The sequence below is a fragment of the Stegastes partitus genome, unplaced genomic scaffold, assembly GCF_000690725.1.
Source record: "Stegastes partitus isolate 25-593 unplaced genomic scaffold, Stegastes_partitus-1.0.2 Scaffold2505, whole genome shotgun sequence".
In the NCBI taxonomy this organism is placed as follows: Eukaryota; Metazoa; Chordata; class Actinopteri; family Pomacentridae; genus Stegastes; species Stegastes partitus.
The window spans coordinates 16,102-33,015 of NW_007580236.1; the positions used below are offsets into that span (position 1 = coordinate 16,102).

The 16,914-nt window shown below is 47.9% G+C and overlaps 1 protein-coding gene across 3 annotated transcripts in view; it reads left to right on the forward strand.

Moving 5' to 3' along the window:
• The window catches only part of LOC103375218 (exocyst complex component 6B-like), a 46,096-nt gene that overhangs the window by 16,089 nt on the left and 13,093 nt on the right, over positions 1-16,914 (forward strand). For all 3 annotated transcript variants that reach the window (XM_008305433.1, XM_008305435.1, XM_008305434.1), the window contains one exon: positions 2,169-2,242. In XM_008305433.1, coding sequence (XP_008303655.1) covers positions 2,169-2,242 — 74 coding nt within the window. The remainder of the gene's footprint in view (positions 1-2,168; positions 2,243-16,914) is intronic.

Sequence of the window (16,914 nt, forward strand, 5' to 3'; positions counted from 1 at the left end):
GTTAACCCGTGCTGCAGGCCGGTTCTGTCCCAGGGTTCAGCAGCGGGCCGGTGTGAGTGCGCTGCGCTGTGTGTCCGGGTCACTGCGATGGCAGGCGTGTAATCGGCGCTGCTCAGTCTATGGCCTTGTGCTTCAGTGTCCTGAGGTGAAAGAGATTAGCTGCTCCCTCCGCTACACTCCTCCTTTCTCTCGCTCCCTCGCTCAGAATACCAGCCGGCTTGTTTTCGGGGGCCAACTGACGCCAGGACCCCAGCTCACACTCCGGCCGACCCCGACCAGCAACCAGGCGTCGGCCCGGTTCACAGTCCAACAGGCCTCCACTGTTCTCAGACCAGCGAGCAGAACAGCAGGAAACAGCCAGCAAGCTCCTCCTGCTGTAGCCTCCACAGACAGGTCCGACCACACCGCTGGTCGTGGTGTTTGCTGCTTTACTGCCGCTCCTTCTCAACCAACCAGTCATATGATAGCACCAAAGGGACCCGTCACCCTGGTAACCAGAACATGGAGGAGGAGCTTCAGAGCTGTAGAATCATCACTGGTCCTGATAGTCGACTATGATCACCGAGTATTAAAACACATCTGTTTATGGAAACTTACAGTAACTGGAGTCCACGTCGCCATTTGGTCTGAACCTCTAAGAACTGGAACCTTGTCTGGTCCAACGTTACCGCATCAGGTTCTACTGATGTTAGAGCCTCAACAGTTGGTGAAACATGGATCCATCAGGGGACACGATACCTCTATCATTGGAAAGTTTTACACTGTTTTCCCTTTTTCAAGGAGAAATAATTAAACGCTTGTCCTCTGCTGGATCCATTCAGTCGTTCTGATCCGATGGAACGGTTCTGTCAGCACATTTCATGTTCTGTAGTTTTACTTCTGGAGACATTAAAGCCTGATTCTGGCTTCACAGGTTGTTTAACTGTGAAAACACTCAAATCAGAGGTCTGAGAACGGGAAATTCCAAAAATCACAGCTTGATTTTTGGCCCCACCACTATGAACCCATTTATGAAGACAAGGTTAGAACATCTGGTTGTAATAGTCAACGACGACTAGCTAGTCCCCAACTAGTCGACTGGCTGGAAAGTCTCAGAACTGTTGCAGAGTGTTTTGTGGTCAGCGTGTAGAACTGTTGACCACACTGATTTTCTTTAACCTAACCGGACAGTGAGTTAAAACTGACCTGGACAGAAAACGACCAGTTTGATCTTTGAAAGCAGACGCGTCAGTGTAAACAGCCAGAGGTGTGTTTGGTCACGCTGTCCTTCATCTAGAACACAGAAGCCACACGAGGAAGCAGCTAACGAGAGCTGAGCTCAGCGTTTGAACAGAGCACAGACTACCTGGACATGTTAGGGCTCCGTCGATGGAAACCACAGTCCAAGTCAAAGACCTCCTGAAGCCGACAGCCACGAGTCGAGTGACAGTCTGGTAATGGTCAACTCTGACTGTGTGGGTGGTGGAGGATCCTCTGACACCAAACTTTTGTCTTAGACGCTACAAAACACAGTAAACATGGATTTTCACCATGACTAAGTGTTTGATACGTGACCCCCATAGGTCCGAGTCCTGATGGTCTCTAGTCTGTCACACATGAACCGAGTCACAGCTTTGATTAGGTTTGTTGGGACTTTGGGATGATGGAGTTTGTCTCCACTTCCTGCTGGTCTTCTGGCTGAAGGTGGGTTTCTGGTTTCTGGTTTCTGGTTTCTGGTTTCTGCCACCGTCTTTACGACGTCTTTACTTTAACTGTGTGTCTTTCAACCCGACCGTCTTTCCTAGGACGTCTCCGGTGACAGGAGAGGTTTATTTCTAGCTAGAACTCCTTTAGACGTCAGTGAGAGCGGCTTGGTTGCGTATGGAGGTCACTCAGTGGAGCCTGGGCTGCACACTGAGCTCCACTCCAATGCGCTGCTGCTCTTTCACATCCACTAACACACACTCTCATTCAGCTGCTCAGTGTTTTTCCCCCAGACCCAGCGACATGACTCTAACACCCTTCCTCCTCCTCCCCAGGCTGTCATTTGTCTGCCAATCTATCCCGATGCATAGCGAATCCGACCAGGTCTTTTATTATTCCGTTTTTCACCCTCTTCTTCTCCTCCTCCTCCTCTCTTCCCTCTCTCCGGGGGTGGACTGGGGGGGCGGGTTTGTATTTTCCCACAGGTTTTGCCAGAGCCGGGCCGGTCGCAGGCTTCCAGGGTGACACGTTGCTTCTGGCCTTCAGTGACTTGAGACAAGTAGGTCTTTGTCTCCTCGTGGTCCTCTCTCCTTCGTTTTCTCTCTCTGTGTTGTGTTTTTTCTCCCCACTATCTTTTTTCTGCCTCCTCCTCCTCCCCCCTCCGTCCTTTTCATCCTCCCTCACACACCCCCGGACCTCCTCCTCCTCCTCCTCCTCCTCCTCCTCTGGGTTCTGTTTGGTTTTATACCTTTTTATTTTGGTTCTCTGTGCACCACGTCTTCTGAAACATTCTCACAGTTTGTCTCATCTCCTGCCTCATCTGTTGTTGAATCAAACTGAAGCTCTAAAGTTGCTCATAGAACCTGAGAACCGATGCAGCGCCGGAGTGTTTACACTGTAAACGGTTGAATCTGGTTTATCTCTGGTTTGGTGACGCTGTTCCACGTCTCTGGAATCTACGAACTTGGAATTACACTCGGTCCTTTTAAACCAGCGCTCTGACTTTGGTGAAAGTGTGAAATTGAGATTTACTTCCTGGACGTTTCTGCTGCTGTCTCTGAGCAGGATTACAGACGAGAACTGTAAAGACACAATCATGTTTTAGGAATTAAGCAGAAGATTGTAAAGTTGCAAACAGTTCAGCTGAAAGCTAAACCAGGGACACTGATGTCACTTGTTTACTTGATCTGGATGAACTTAATTAGTCCATGTGTTACAGAGTGAAGACATTTCTTCTTTATTGAGACAGAAATGCCTGCAGAACCCTGATGCAGAACCCTGATGCAGAACCCTGATGCAGAACCGTTGTTGCATGTCTAAACTATCAAACATAAAGCTACACAATCTTCTTTCTTTAGTTTTCCTTAGATTTTTGGATTATTTTGATCAATCGTACTACGTCAGTTCCTTCCAGAACGGCTTCAGTGCACCAGCTGGAGAACTCTGAGGATTAAAGGATCTCAGCAGGCCGTTCATTCATTTGCACGTCTTGTAGTTGAGCAAACATTGAGGCAACTCATCTCCCGTCGCAAAGTTAGAGGTTGGATTAACACTGACATGGAAGGTCCAAGATTCAGATGATTAAACATGAAAGACCGCTGCAGCGTCTTCACTCTTCATCTCCTGAACATGCAGAGTTTACACATGAGCAGAAATATGAGTTAGAACTTATAAGCTAGAATAAACTCCATGTTGCTCTGTAGTCTCAGATTTACTTCAGTTTACTTCCTTCTTATTCAGGACCAAAGCTAAGTTCTGTAAGATGTTATGGCTGAGTTTTTAGAATTCCAGTTTTCAAACCTGAGGATTTAATATTTTCATCAACACAAAAACCAAACAACAAAAACAAAAACAATCAACCGTAATATGTTGTTAAGTTTCCTGACGTGATGCAGCAGCGACGCTAACGGACTGAGCAGGAGTTTCATGGTCAGACACAGAAGTTCTGTGATCCAGAAGGCCCGGGAGCCTTATACTCTGTTTGAATCATCGCCTCTGAAACGTGTTCTTCTTGACATAAATGGAGGGTTAAACCATCAACTGGTGAATAAAAGCCCTCCTTGGATGCACAGGATGAGATGTTTGATGCTGGTAGTTTCTTGGAGAGGACTCCTCGTTAGTATGTTGAAGACGTTCAGCTTCTTTACGGACCAGATTGTGTTTGTGTAGTGTGCTGCTGTGTTGTGTGACCGTTGTTGGTCCTTCTGTGATGTGTCGGAGCAGTGATGTGCTCTGTTGTGGACCTGGGTGGTTCAAGAATGACGGCTTTTATCTAAAATGTCCTTATCCGTGTTCAGTCACGGTTTCCAGTTTCCAGGGGGACGACACGGGTCCCCGGGCCGGATGTTGACAACCAGTTGTGTGCACTGTTGAGCTGATATTTCTACGTTACTTCCTCTTTACGAAGCAGGTCGTGTTGTGCGGCTGTTGACGTGTCGGAGCGGTGATGTTGTGGACTTTCTAGCTTCAGAGCTGACATGTGTTCGATGGCGCCGGTTTCCAGTTTCCAGGGGGACGACACGGGTCCCCGGGCCGGATGTTGAGAACCGGTTGTGTGTTTCGGGTCCTGGGAAAAAGCGAGCAGAACCAGTCGGACAGAACTGGACGGCTCCAAAGAGAACCCAGGATGTTGGGCGGAGTGTGTGTGTGTGTGTGTGTGTGTGTCCATGTCGCACTTTGCCGCCGCCGTTTCCGAGCGTCTTCTTTCTTTGGCGTGTTTGTGAGTCTGTCATCGGCGCTGAATGTGTGAAACTGAGCGCAGTTTGTGTGTCTGTCATCGGCGCTGAATGTGTGAAACGGGGCGGAGAGGCCGAGCTTGTGTGGCTTTCTGGCCGCTGCGCGTTTGTCGCCGCCGTTGCCGCCGCCGCTGGGAAAGTGTGTGAAAGTGAGCGCTTGTGAATGTGTGAAGCAGGGCGGAGAGCGAGTGTGTGCCCGGCTTTGATGTTTGTTGTTGTGCAGAGTTGTGTGTCTGTGTGACAGCGGATGACGGATGGGCCGGCAGGACGGAGCGCAGACGATGAATGAGGTGACGGACGGAGACGGATAGCCCTTTATCCCTCCGTCACAATCCCTCTTTCTGCCTCCTCTCTTCTCTTTCTGCGGCTGTCGGGATGATGCAGTGCCTCTTGTTCTCCCTCGGAGGAGGAGAAGGAAGGGGGGAAGATGGGGAGAAGGAGAAAAGAAAAAATTGCATTCATGCGGCATCGATGTTTACTTGAGCTCCCCCCATCGTCCTCGTCCTTCATCTCCGTCCTCCCTTCTGTCTTTGTGCTGCCGTTATTCAGCTCCCTGTCCGTCCATTGTCTCCGGTTCCATCCAAAGCCGTCCTCCCGCGTCACACTACACATCTGCCCGAGCGCATCTTTTTGTGCCGCTCGATTTTTCATACGTGCTCATACGTGTGCGTCTTTGTGGGGCGCCGCTGAATGGCCGATAAATCACGCTGACGGCGCCGTTTGTTGTGTGGTCGGGCCCCGGTGTTCTGGAAGGTTCCGGGGTCCTGGGACAGCGCCTGGACGGGACTCTCACACTCTGACTGGCCGGGACGGACTCACACAGCGAAGCACTGAACACACAGTCCAGGCCCGCGTCCCACACTGGGCCGCCTACCTGGTCCTCATACAACGGGAAAATGGTTCATGTGAACCAAACCGCCGTGGATCTGGTTCTGTCAGTCAGGTCGAAGGGATCCGAGTCAGAGAGCAACCGGGCTTTCAAAAGAAGTTTCACCTCAAACGTTGTGTACTGTACATGAAACATCAAACTTGTCTTGTTCTGATGAAGTTCTGAGGCTCAGAAATGATGGAAAAAGTCCATTAAAGTGATCAATCTGGACCCTCCTCTGTGGACTTCAAGGACCTGGACCTCTGGAACATTCACAGTCTGAAGGTAGAACTCTGGTCAGTAGATACAGAACCAGGTGTTCTGAGGAGGTTCTGGAGGAGCTTTTAGCAGGTTTGGTTGGTTTTATGAGGCACAGACAGCAGTGGTCAGACTGTTCACTCTGATGACTGAACTCTTCAGTAGAACTCTACTTTCAGATGTTCACTGCATCATTCTACTGCACAGAGAGCTTAGTGAGCGACAACAGCAGGGACCAGAGGAGAAGCCGTCATGGTCTGCAGAGGAGGCTGCTGCGTGATGATCCGGTTAAAGATTAAACTGAACTGGTGTGTTTAACTCAGAGCTGACGGGATCAGCAGGGATCTCCACCACGTTGTCTTCTGTTCAAGAAGCTCCACAGAGTCCAGTGAGCGACGTCCTGATTGGGTCACAACCAGTCACAGGCTGTTTAACTGATTCAGGGATGTGTCGGATTAATCTGGAAATCAGAACATGTCAAATGAAGATGGTCCACCACGAGGTGTTTTAAGTTACTGCCTCTTGAAAATGTTCCCACCAGGAAGGCTTTGTGTCCCCACAGAGGTCCTGTCAGTGTCTGTCTCTGGATGGATCCATGGTTCTACTAGAACCCAGTCTCTGGTCTTATTTCTCCAACTGTTCAATTCAATTCAATTTTGTTTGTAACTGTTGAGGCTCTAACATCAGTAGAACCTGATGTGGTGAAGTTGGACCAGACAAGGTTCTGGTTTTAGATGTTTAGACTTTAAAGCAGTTTAAAATCGCTCCAAATTGCCCCAAAATGTCCCGTTACTGTCTGAAATGACTTGAAATGGCTCAAAATTCTACAAAATCACTTAAAATCAGTCCAGAAATGACCTGAAACTGTTTAAGCTGCTCAGAATGTGCCCAGAGTTACTCAAGATTTGTTCAAAGTGACTCAAACGGTGTAACTGGTTCCTCAGAAAGTTCCTGTCAGTGTCTGTCTCTGGATGGATCCCTGGTTCTCCACCGTCTGAGGCTCTAACATCAGCAGGATTAGATGTTTTTAGTCTGTTTGCTGTGATCACGTGCTGCTCCGCCACCAGTTTGTCGTCCGGTGTGTGTTTCTGTCATTTGGTTGTCCTTTGTCTTGTTTTCTCTTTTTGTGTGTCTTTTTGTTTGTCTGTTTATGTAGTTTTTTTGTCACTCACTTGTCTTCTGTCATTTGGTGTCTTGTTTCTCATGTTTTGTGTCTTGGTTTTGTTGAATTCTGTCTGTTTTCTGTTGTTTTGTGTCCCGTTCATGTCGTTTTGTGTCTTTTCTTTAACAGTTTTCTCTCATATTTGTCATCTTTCATCCCGTTCTTCTAGCTTCGTGTCCTGTTAATGTTGCTTTTAGCCTCATTTCTGTCGGCTTGCGTCTGGTTTTTCTTCGGTTTGTTGCCACTGTGACATGTGGATCAGTGATGGGAGACAAACTGGTGTTCACAGGTTCTGTGAGATGGTTCTATATGAGTCACAAGCTGCTTCATGCTGATGTTCTCCAACATGAGGCTGATTTTTGCCACAGTTGTGATCCAGAGACTTGAGCTGAGCCCTGAGCAGAGAGGCTGGTGGTACACCTTCAGGAGGAGGTCAGCAGGCTTTCATGGCCTCTGTGAGCTGGAATCGATGTGTTGAATGTGATTCTTTCCCTGAACTCCGTTTTTTAGGCTTCACCCCCCCCAACCAGAGCGGCCGGGCCAGAACTTTCACTTTTAAGGCAAACTATGTGAGCGTGTCTGCAGAACGGCTGATTCACGGTACGAGGCTGATGGGAGCTGTCAGCAGCTTTCTCCTGTTCTCCACAATTGCTAAATAATCTGGTGAGCGTAGGAGGCTGATTGTGTTAGTGTGCGCTCCATCCCCGGGCCGCCCTTTTCCACAGATCCTATCAATCTGCCTATATTTAGAACATTCAGAAGTCTGTGGTTCCTTCAAACCTTTGGCTGGCCCTGCTGTGTGTGGGCTGGTGCGCTGCGGTGTGGCGTCCCCCCAGAAAAACGCTTGCAACAGTTCAGTTCCACTCATCCCCTCCTCCACTCTGCAGCATTCCTCCACCTTGGGCCCAGTTTCATTCCTCTGGTCGACCACAGACCGTCACACTCATCCATTCATCTCAGCTACAGCTCTGTTCCTCAGCTGTCATCTCTCCACCCCGCTCTTTATTTTCTAAGAGTCTCGAGGTTAATCGGCTTTAGCTTTTCATCCTTTCACCTTTGTTTCTCTCCGTTCTCCTCCAGTGTTTTTAGTTCTGTCCTCGACCCAAATCAAGCCGGCATGTTTTCTTTTTAAAAATTACACCATTTACCAGAACCCCAAACGGTAAAAAAGGAATGTTTGTCAGATCTTCAACTTTCTGACTGGCCTTGAACAAATCATGTGTGATGTGCAGTTCGGTCGGGAAAAAGAACCAAATCTGAGCTCAGAACTGGATATTTGGTCCAAAGCTGCTCATTCTACATCTAAGCAGTCACCAAGAATTAAACCCGTTTATAAGGCAGGTTCTGCAAAACACTGAAGGTTCTGAGCTCCTCGGCAAAGCTGGTCCTCCTCCACTGACCCACTGAGAGGAAAGTCCACCTACTGGATCAATAAATAAACGCAGCATGGATCAGAACCAGAGGACAGAGGAGCCAGTTGGTGGAGATACATTCATCTGATGGTGGAACATCTTTCTACATGATGGAGGAACATCTTTCTACTGATGGTGGAACATCTTTCTACTGATGGTGGAACATCTTTCTACATGATGGAGGAACATCTTTCTACTGATGGTGGAACATCTTTCTACTGATGGTGGAACATCTTTCTACTGATGGTGGAACATCTTTCTACGGCTGATGAGCAGAGCTGAGAGGAAACATCTGGATCATGGAGATAGTTCAACATCTGCAGGCTTTATGTTTTTTTAACTTTTTTTTTCTTCTCTCTGAGCTACAGGACTTTTTTCATTGCAGTGAAAAGTGAAGGTAAAACTTTGCTTTGTTAAATATTTTAATTATTTGTCACTATGACAGACAATCAGCTGATTCTGAGGTCGTCAGGGGGAACTTTTGTTAGAGTGTTTTATTTCTTTGCCTCTTCCTCTCCTGCTCTAGTAGTCGTCTGATCTCCTTCATTCTCTGAAGTCGTTTCCTGACCTTTCCGTCGGTACTTTGACCCCCTGTGTTGCAGAAACTTCCACCTCCTTTCTTGAGTGAATCCATCTCAGCTCTCCGGCTGTGTTTCGGCGGTCGGCGGCGCTTTCAGCAGCGAGCCGTTTGCTTTCCGTCCGTCTGACGTCCCGGCGTCCAACCATTACCTCACGAGGCTTCCCCCTCGCCGTCCAAGAGCAACATGTCACAGCATGACAAGCGCTCGCCTCATCCCGCTCTGTGTGAGCGCAGATTGAGCGGCGTAGCCAGTAGCGATTATCCGGTGACAGCATCGCAGATTCTCCCCCTCGGCCTCCTGTGTTTGTGTGTGGAGGCAATAGACAGGCGGAGGGATGAGATGAGGCCCAGTGGGAGAGGAAACCTCCATCTCACCTCCTGGTAACCCAGACTAACAAGGAGGCAGCAGCAGGGAGGAGGGAGGCTGGAAAAAGAGAAGCAGCAGTGGAAAGAGACGCTATCATTTTCTCTGCATTAGATTCTGTTATTCTTTACACTTTGCAAACCCTGCTCAGGGGAGAGCTGCTCTCAGGCCTCCACTGGAGTCTCTCTAAGTCTGCTATCATTACTCTGGCCTATTTTTCCCTCTTCAGCAGTAAAGCCACAAACTATCTGAATGACAAACAGTTTGTAATGAGCAGGACGTGTTCCCAAACCAGAAACCCTCCATCTCCAGAGGCCTCTTTGTTTCCAGCAGCGTTTGATCCACCAGCAATAAGTACAGTATAAGGGAACAAATAGCTGGAACCTCGTCTGGTTAAACTTCATCAGGTTCTGCTCATGCTAGAGCCTCAGCAGTTGGTGAAACATGGATCCATCCATAGACAGACACTGACAGGAACTTTCTGGATCAGCACCAGCCTCATTTAAAGACTTACTAATTATTAAACGTTGTCCTCTGCTGGATCCATTCAGTCATTAGATGGAAGCTGTTCTGTCACATCTCACGTCTGAGGGAGTTTTATTTCTGGAGATACTGAACCTTAAAGTGACTTCCCAGGTTGCTTTGAGAATGAAAATAGAGAAATTCTCAGCTCTGAATACATTAAATGCTCAAAATTCTGCCAGAATGTTTCACAGAACTTAGCTTTGGGTCTCAATCTACGAATAAGTGACCTGAACTGGAGCTTTAATCTGAAGTCTCTGTGGCTGGACTAACATGGTGTTAAACCTGCTTCATCACCACATTAAACGTCGTGTTCAGACGTGTGGTCACAGATAAAACCAGAACACCGCCTGGTTGATCTCTCTGTGGAACATCTGCAAACCAAACTGTGGATTTGATAACAATTCATTTCAAAGCCTATAACTGGTTATCTGACACACTGTCATCACCACAACAAACCCATTTTAAATGATCATGGGATGGTGGAACTGAACCATCTCCAGTCGGGTCACATCTCTAGCTGGAGGTACGACGTGTGGTTTCCTCCTGCAGCAGCAGCAGCTGGAGGCTCGTCATGATTCTGGTCCTATCAGTAAGAAAAACAGGTTGTACAGAGCGAGGTGATCCGTCAGCGCGGCAGGAAGCCTTCACTTGGTTTGTTTGTCACCTCATTGTTCCTGACTGGAGTGCACATGCTACTTAACGCTGCTCACTTCCTGCCGGTCGATCAGGAAACACTGATCCACTGCTTCAGGAAGCTATCCCTCAAAATCAGATTGTCCCAATAACGTTGTTTATCCCCACGGCTCTGCTCAGCATGAAGGATATCCAGTTTCTCCTCAGTCCTCCCAACGTGCCAAAGTTTTGTTTTAGTCCTGAATAAGGATAAATGGATTTTCATTCTCGCTGCTGCTCGGCCCGAAGTGTGTCAGCGTGATTTATATTCAGGAGTTTGATCCAGAGTTCTGCTGCAGCCAAGCTGACCTGAAAATACACCCAGAGGACGATGATGGAGGCAGCGAAGGAGAGTCGTAGTCTGAGGAAAGGAGGGTTATGGAGGGACACCCTCATCATTACATGGAAACCCTCAGATCCTCCAGAACCTCCTCAGAACATCTGGTTCTGTATCTGCAACACTTTTATCTACTGACCAGAGTTCTACCTTCAGACTGTGAATGTTCCAGAGGTCCAGGTCCTTCAAGTCCACAGAGGAGGGTCCAGATTGATCACTTTAATGGACTTTTTCCATCATTTCTGAGCCTCAGAACTTCATCAGAACAGCAGATAGACACATGACATTTAGGAGGAAGAACACATCTGGGTTCTGCTAGAACCTGACACCAGATCAGTTCTACATCCATCCAGGTGTCTCAGTCTGAACACTGGACCTGGTTTCTGATTTCATCAGTATTATGGGATGTCTCATAGTTAAGATGGTCCTCCCATCGTCTAGAACTGGTTCTGACCAACCACCACCACACATGCTGATATGAGCCTGGAGCGCTTACCCAGAATGCACTTGTTCAGCTACGAAGTGCGCCGTGACACTGATGCTCCCAGTTGGTTCCAGAAAACATGCTGCTGGTGGGTTACAGACTTCAGGTCGTACACTGCCTGTGTCTGGTCCATGTACGTAGAGAACAACAGCGCTAGCATTAAGGTTGTACAGGAAGGACATTGTGGGACTTCCTGTTTCATCCGTCAGCACACCGTAGATCAGAACACACAGCTCTGAGGATCCTAAATCTGAGCTAGCGTTTTGCTGTGTAGCGTTTTGCTGTGTAACGTTGGACAAAGCGGCTAACAGCAGCTGTAGCTGTGTCAGATGGAAACCCCAGGCGGATGCAGAGTCTCTGGACGTGGTTGCGTAGCGACACTCAGCGTCTCTCAGGCCGTCCGGACGCCGGGCAGACCGTCGCTGCTCTGACAGGCCGACACATCCCGGTTTCCACGCCCGAAAGTTTGCGCGCAGCAGCAAGTGTGTTGCTGTAAACTGTCTGCATCGTGTTTTTGTTTGTGCGTCTCTCCCAATAGATCGGCGGGCGAGCATTTAGATGTCCGTCTGCTGCTCATCCTCCCTTCGGCCTTTCTTCTCGGCTCATCCCGCTCTTTCACCCCTCTATTCATCCCCCCTTCTGTGAGCGGTCAGACGGATGAAGGGAAGTGTCAGCCTCCTGAGGAGAGTCCGGGGGGAGGCCGAGACCACCCTGTCCGTCCGTTTGACTCGCCGTATCACTTTCACCTGACTGCACTCTTTCACTCGCCATCCCTCGCTCCGTTTTCACACATTCATGTCTTGTTTTGTCTCTGAGCGAGTTCAGAATCTGGCCAGAACTCCATCTCCTCCTGTCATCTTCCTTTGGACTCATTCATCTCGTCCTCCTCGCTTCAACTTTCGCCCTCATTTCCGCCTCTGTGTCCACATTTTGCACTCTGGCCATCGCTGCCTCTGTGTCGCTGCATTTATCTCGGTCCTCTTTCCTCATCTGTCTGAGGAGTCGAAGGGTCAGAGGTGGTTCAGTCGGTGGCCGATGTTCGACCTGCAGTCCGGTTCAGCTCAGGTCTGAACCCGACCTGTGAGACTCGCAGCAGCTGGTCCGGCATGACCGCAGGCCTCAGGAATGTGACGGTAGCACATTTCCCTCGTCTATCTCGTCCTGTCCTCGTCCTCACCTCGGCCCGGCTCCTCCTCATCCTTCACTTTCTCTTCACCTTTTACCTCCTGCTGGCCTCGTCCTCCGTCAGTTTCCAAACAGAGCTGCAGAAATAGACGAGTCAAGAAGCCTCGTGTTGCGACCCGGTGAGGTTTCACAACAACTTCAAATGAACAAGCCTTGCTCAAGCACACACAGTAAATATTAAAGGCTGGGTTTCTGCATTTAAGGTAGTTTTTAACTGATCGAACGTGAGCCCGATTCTTTGTTAACATCTGCTGACAGTCTGTAGCAGCTGTTTGTAATTACAGCACAAAGAAAACAAACGTTCTGTTCACGTTATCAGACAGGCAACAGCAAACTCACTTTGTAAAATAAAATAGTCAGAAGTACTAAAAGAGTCCAGAAATCACAGCAGCTGGTAAGATCGATGCAGATATTAGACTTTATCCAGTTTGTCTGTTTCATTATGTCTTATTATTATTATTATTATTATTGTTATTATTTTACTAAATAAAATAAATGCTCTACTTTGCTCTGATGCAGCCTCCTCTCTGTCTGCAGTCTCGATGCTCCGCCCACTGCTCTATCTGGCAGCTACATGTCACGACTAACAGCCAATCACTGACAGCTATTGTTTACGCAGAGAGACAGATGAGCACGTTAGCAGACTTTAGCGGCTCCAGCTAGCAGCTGTTTAAAGGTTAAGTTCTAATAAACACCTGAATAGTTCACCTGTTGGTGTCAGAGCAGCTGGAACTGACTCTGCTGGTGGTGCTAGGCTACTGCTAACACCGAGAGGTTAGCTGTGCCTCCTAGCCTGCAGCTAATGCTACGTGGAGCAGTGTAGCATGTTTCTAAAGTCAGACTAACTTCAGCTCTCTGCTCCAACTGACAGACTTGTTTGAAACAACCTGCAGAAACTGAACAAGAAGCACAAAGAACAACAACACAAATCAAGACATCTGCTGATTTCACAGTGGCTAATGCTACGCTAACGGCTAGCAGCTAAGTAGGAGGCAGCCACAGATTAAACTTTCCAGAAAACAGTAATTAATAATGCTCTAAGATCTGGATTTTAGTGGGAAATATCTGACATGAGAGAGATTAAGAAAACAGAGAAGAACTTATCAAACGTATTGATCTTAATGAATCGATCAGACATGACACAACGTCACCACTGATGATCTACTATAATATTTCCATTAATCCTTATTACTGAAGTAACCTCCTCATGAACGACAGGCTTCCTGCCCTCACAGGCTGCTAGTTTATAACCTTCAGTGTGTATCAAGTCCAAATATTGATTATCAGCCTCTCTTGATTACAAATAATCGATCTTGGTTTTTGTCAGTTGGTGTCAGGTTCTATCAGAACCCAGATGTGTTCTTCCTCCTAAATGTCATGTGTCTATCTGCTGTACTGATGAAGTTCTGAGGCTCAGAAATGATGGAAAAAGTCCATTAAAGTGATCAATCTGGACCCTCCTCTGTGGACTTCAAGGACCTGGACCTGGACCTGGACCTGGACCTGGACTCATTCTCATGTCTTTATGCTCTTAGCTCCTCGTCTGCGTCGTCTCTTCCTCTGTTTCTCTGTGTTTTCTGCTCTAAGTGTGATTGCTGGTGTCTCAATCCAAGTGCACCAGGAGGTCAGTGGATAAGGATCGGTGCCAGGCGGGCTGAGAGCAGCCGGACCCCCAGCAGCCTTATCTGATGGGAGCGTCTCAGCCTGTACCTGCTCAGCTGCACACACACCTGCCCGCTGCACACGGGCAGCAGCCAGCCTCAGAAAGCGGCCGCCGCTCAAAATATGCGCCGCAGATTTATGAGTTAAGCTGTTATTTGTGTGGGAGAGGTCACTTGTGTGTTTGTCGGCCCCTGCCTCACCTTCCTGTCCCGTCTGTGGCCGCCTTATCGGCGTGACAACAGGTCAGCCGGTGGTCACGGCAACAGAGCTGCACTGTGAAACCAGGGGCTGCTTCCCACCGCCTCACCCAGAGCTGCACGATAACAAGCTGCTCTCTGGTAACCATGAAACCTGTGAGCTGGGTTAGGCTTAGACACTACTCTGATGGGTGACTTCATACCGCTGCAGCAGCCTAATGCTGTGTTTATTCTGCATTACTTGATTTAAAGTTCAAGCTGAGGTAGCTCAGTGAAATGTGCTTGGTCTCTTCGTGTTCTTCACCTCGACTTGACTTCAGACTGTGATGGTAGTTATTTTACTTTTGAGTCACAATATTGTTTTTTTTTTAGATTTGTTCAAAGTGACAAAAAAAGGTCATAATTATGTAAAATGATCTAGAATGATAAAAACTTCCCATATTTATATATTTAACTTTCTGTCACTTGATTTTCTTTCCCTTGAATCCAGCCTCATCTCACACTTAATGCAAACCGTAGTTTCTTTGTTGTTGAGTCCAAATATCATTTTTAGATTTGTCCCAAAAAAACAACCATACAAACGGAAAAACTGTCCAAAGTAACCAAAAAAGACCAAATACTTTTTAAAAAATAAGAAGAAATGGTCATGATGATTAAATAGCAAAAATGCTTTAAAATAATTCAAAGTGACAAGAAAAATAAGTTAAATTCTAGTTGATTTAATACTGACTCCAGTCTCAGTACCAGACCTGACGTAACAGCTTCAGGATTCCTGGGTCTCCTCCTACTGGACGGTTTCATTAAAACGCCTTTGATTGCAGAGGAAACGTTGATTCTTGCAGCTCGGTGCAGTTTGTTCATCGTTATTAGAAGCTGCGGCCTCCATGTGTTCTGTGTCCTGATTGGACGGCGGCAGCTTCGGCTCCTCCTCCGACCGACGGTCATGTAGCGGTCAGAAGTTCTGCTGGTTCATCTGAGGTCTCTGTGGTTAATAAATATGTTGCAGAACCCCAGATACACGAACCTGAGCAGCACAGCGGGCTGCTGCTGGGTGTGCTGACCGGGTCAGGTCATTGTTCTGCGTTATCAGGCCGAGCTCTCCGTCAGACGCCGATACGAGCTGCTGCTACGCCCCTTCCTGAGGCGGACCTCCACCGGCTTCACCTTACAACTGCTTCCTGCTCCGGGGGCTGTGGAGGAGGCAGCAGGGTGACGGAGCCGGTTCTGTCCTGCAGATTAGATTCTGTTACTCAGTTAAATGCTAGCTGGAGGAGCAGCTTCAGGGCCCAGATGTAGTGACGGTGCTGCTGGTGTTCATCTGCAGCTCTGAACACATGAAACATCTTCAGAGTTTTAGCTTTAAATCTAAACCTGAGCTTAAAGTCAGGAGGCTTCATCAGAACCTCTTCATTCTAGATTCACTTTGAATCATTGTGAAGATGTTTCTCTTGACAAATACGGAGTCAGTTTGGATGTGTCTTGTCATTCTGGAAAAGTCTGAAGTCAATTTGATTCATTCTGGACCGTTGTTGAGTCAAAGTTTCTTTGGTTTAGTTTAAGTCGGATCACTGCTGTAGATCAGGGAGGAGGCGTTATATCCTGAACTCAGGCTGAAGAGTGTTCAGGTAATGAGTGTGTGTCATGTTGGACCAGTTCACTGCTCTTCTACAGTCAGAGGTTTCTGAAGTTGTTGTTCTTGGTCATGTGGATTTGTCCAGACAAGATGGAGGAGAAGACACCTGAAGCTACCAAGGCAGTTTTCATTAAGGAACTAGAACCAGTCCTCAGATTGGTCTTGGTGTCCCTTCGTTGTTCTTCTCTAGTTCGTTTCCTGACAGATCTGCAGCTCACTGGTGACACCTTCAAAGATCATCAGAAAGCTTTTTGTTTTTACAGTTTCTGGTTGATAAGTGTTGGTTTCCCTTCATGATAACCTGCCGGCAGGTTTTGGGTTCAGAGGGTTGATGTGAGCACCGAGACACTTCAGAGGAACTTCAGAGGAACTTCAGATTCACTGCAAGTGAAATGAGGAAAGCTGTGTACATTAGTCAGAGTTTGAGGGAGAGGTTTAGTCTTTTCTGGTGATTTAAACGTGGCTCTGAAACACTGATCTGACTGGAGAAGTGACTGAACCCTTTAAAGTGAATCTGAAACGTGTTCTCGGAGAGTCTGAGCTGTGAAGGGAACCGTGGCAGCTACAGCTTTCTCAGAGTCGAACCCAACATGAACTCACGGCCCAGAATTAACCTCCAGAAAGTGTCTGGACCTGAATTGACTTGAGAAAAGTGGCCGGGGTTGAATCGGCCTTTCTAAAAAGTGCCTGGATGTAAATGGAGGCAGCTAAAAGCTGCAGTGTTTGCAGCCTGTTTGTTTTGGAGTCCTCTGTCTTTATTTGCTTTATCAGAGCAGCTCCCAGCAGGCCTCTGACTTCAGCTGCTTTATCGTCTCACTCCTTCTTCCTCCTCCGTAACGTCGAGTTACCCTCCGCCTGACCTCCTTCTCCTGCAGCCCTCTAATATTTCCCTAATCATTCTTTTGGAGTTTTCTCCGTCGCCTCCTCTCTCTCTCCACTCGGCCTCAGACTGTGGAGGTCTCTCGCCGTCCTCTCTCCGTCTGTGCAGTGTCCAACTGACAGCAGAGACCCCTGAATGAACCACCAGCTCTCCTCCACGTTTTGTTTTCCATTTCAGCCTCTCTCTGTTTTAGCAGGTCGCCCGTCTTCAGCGAGGAAGGAGAGGTGAGAGGCAGAGGTTCTTCTGTAAGGACAGCAGCTCCGAGTTCAGCTAGCAG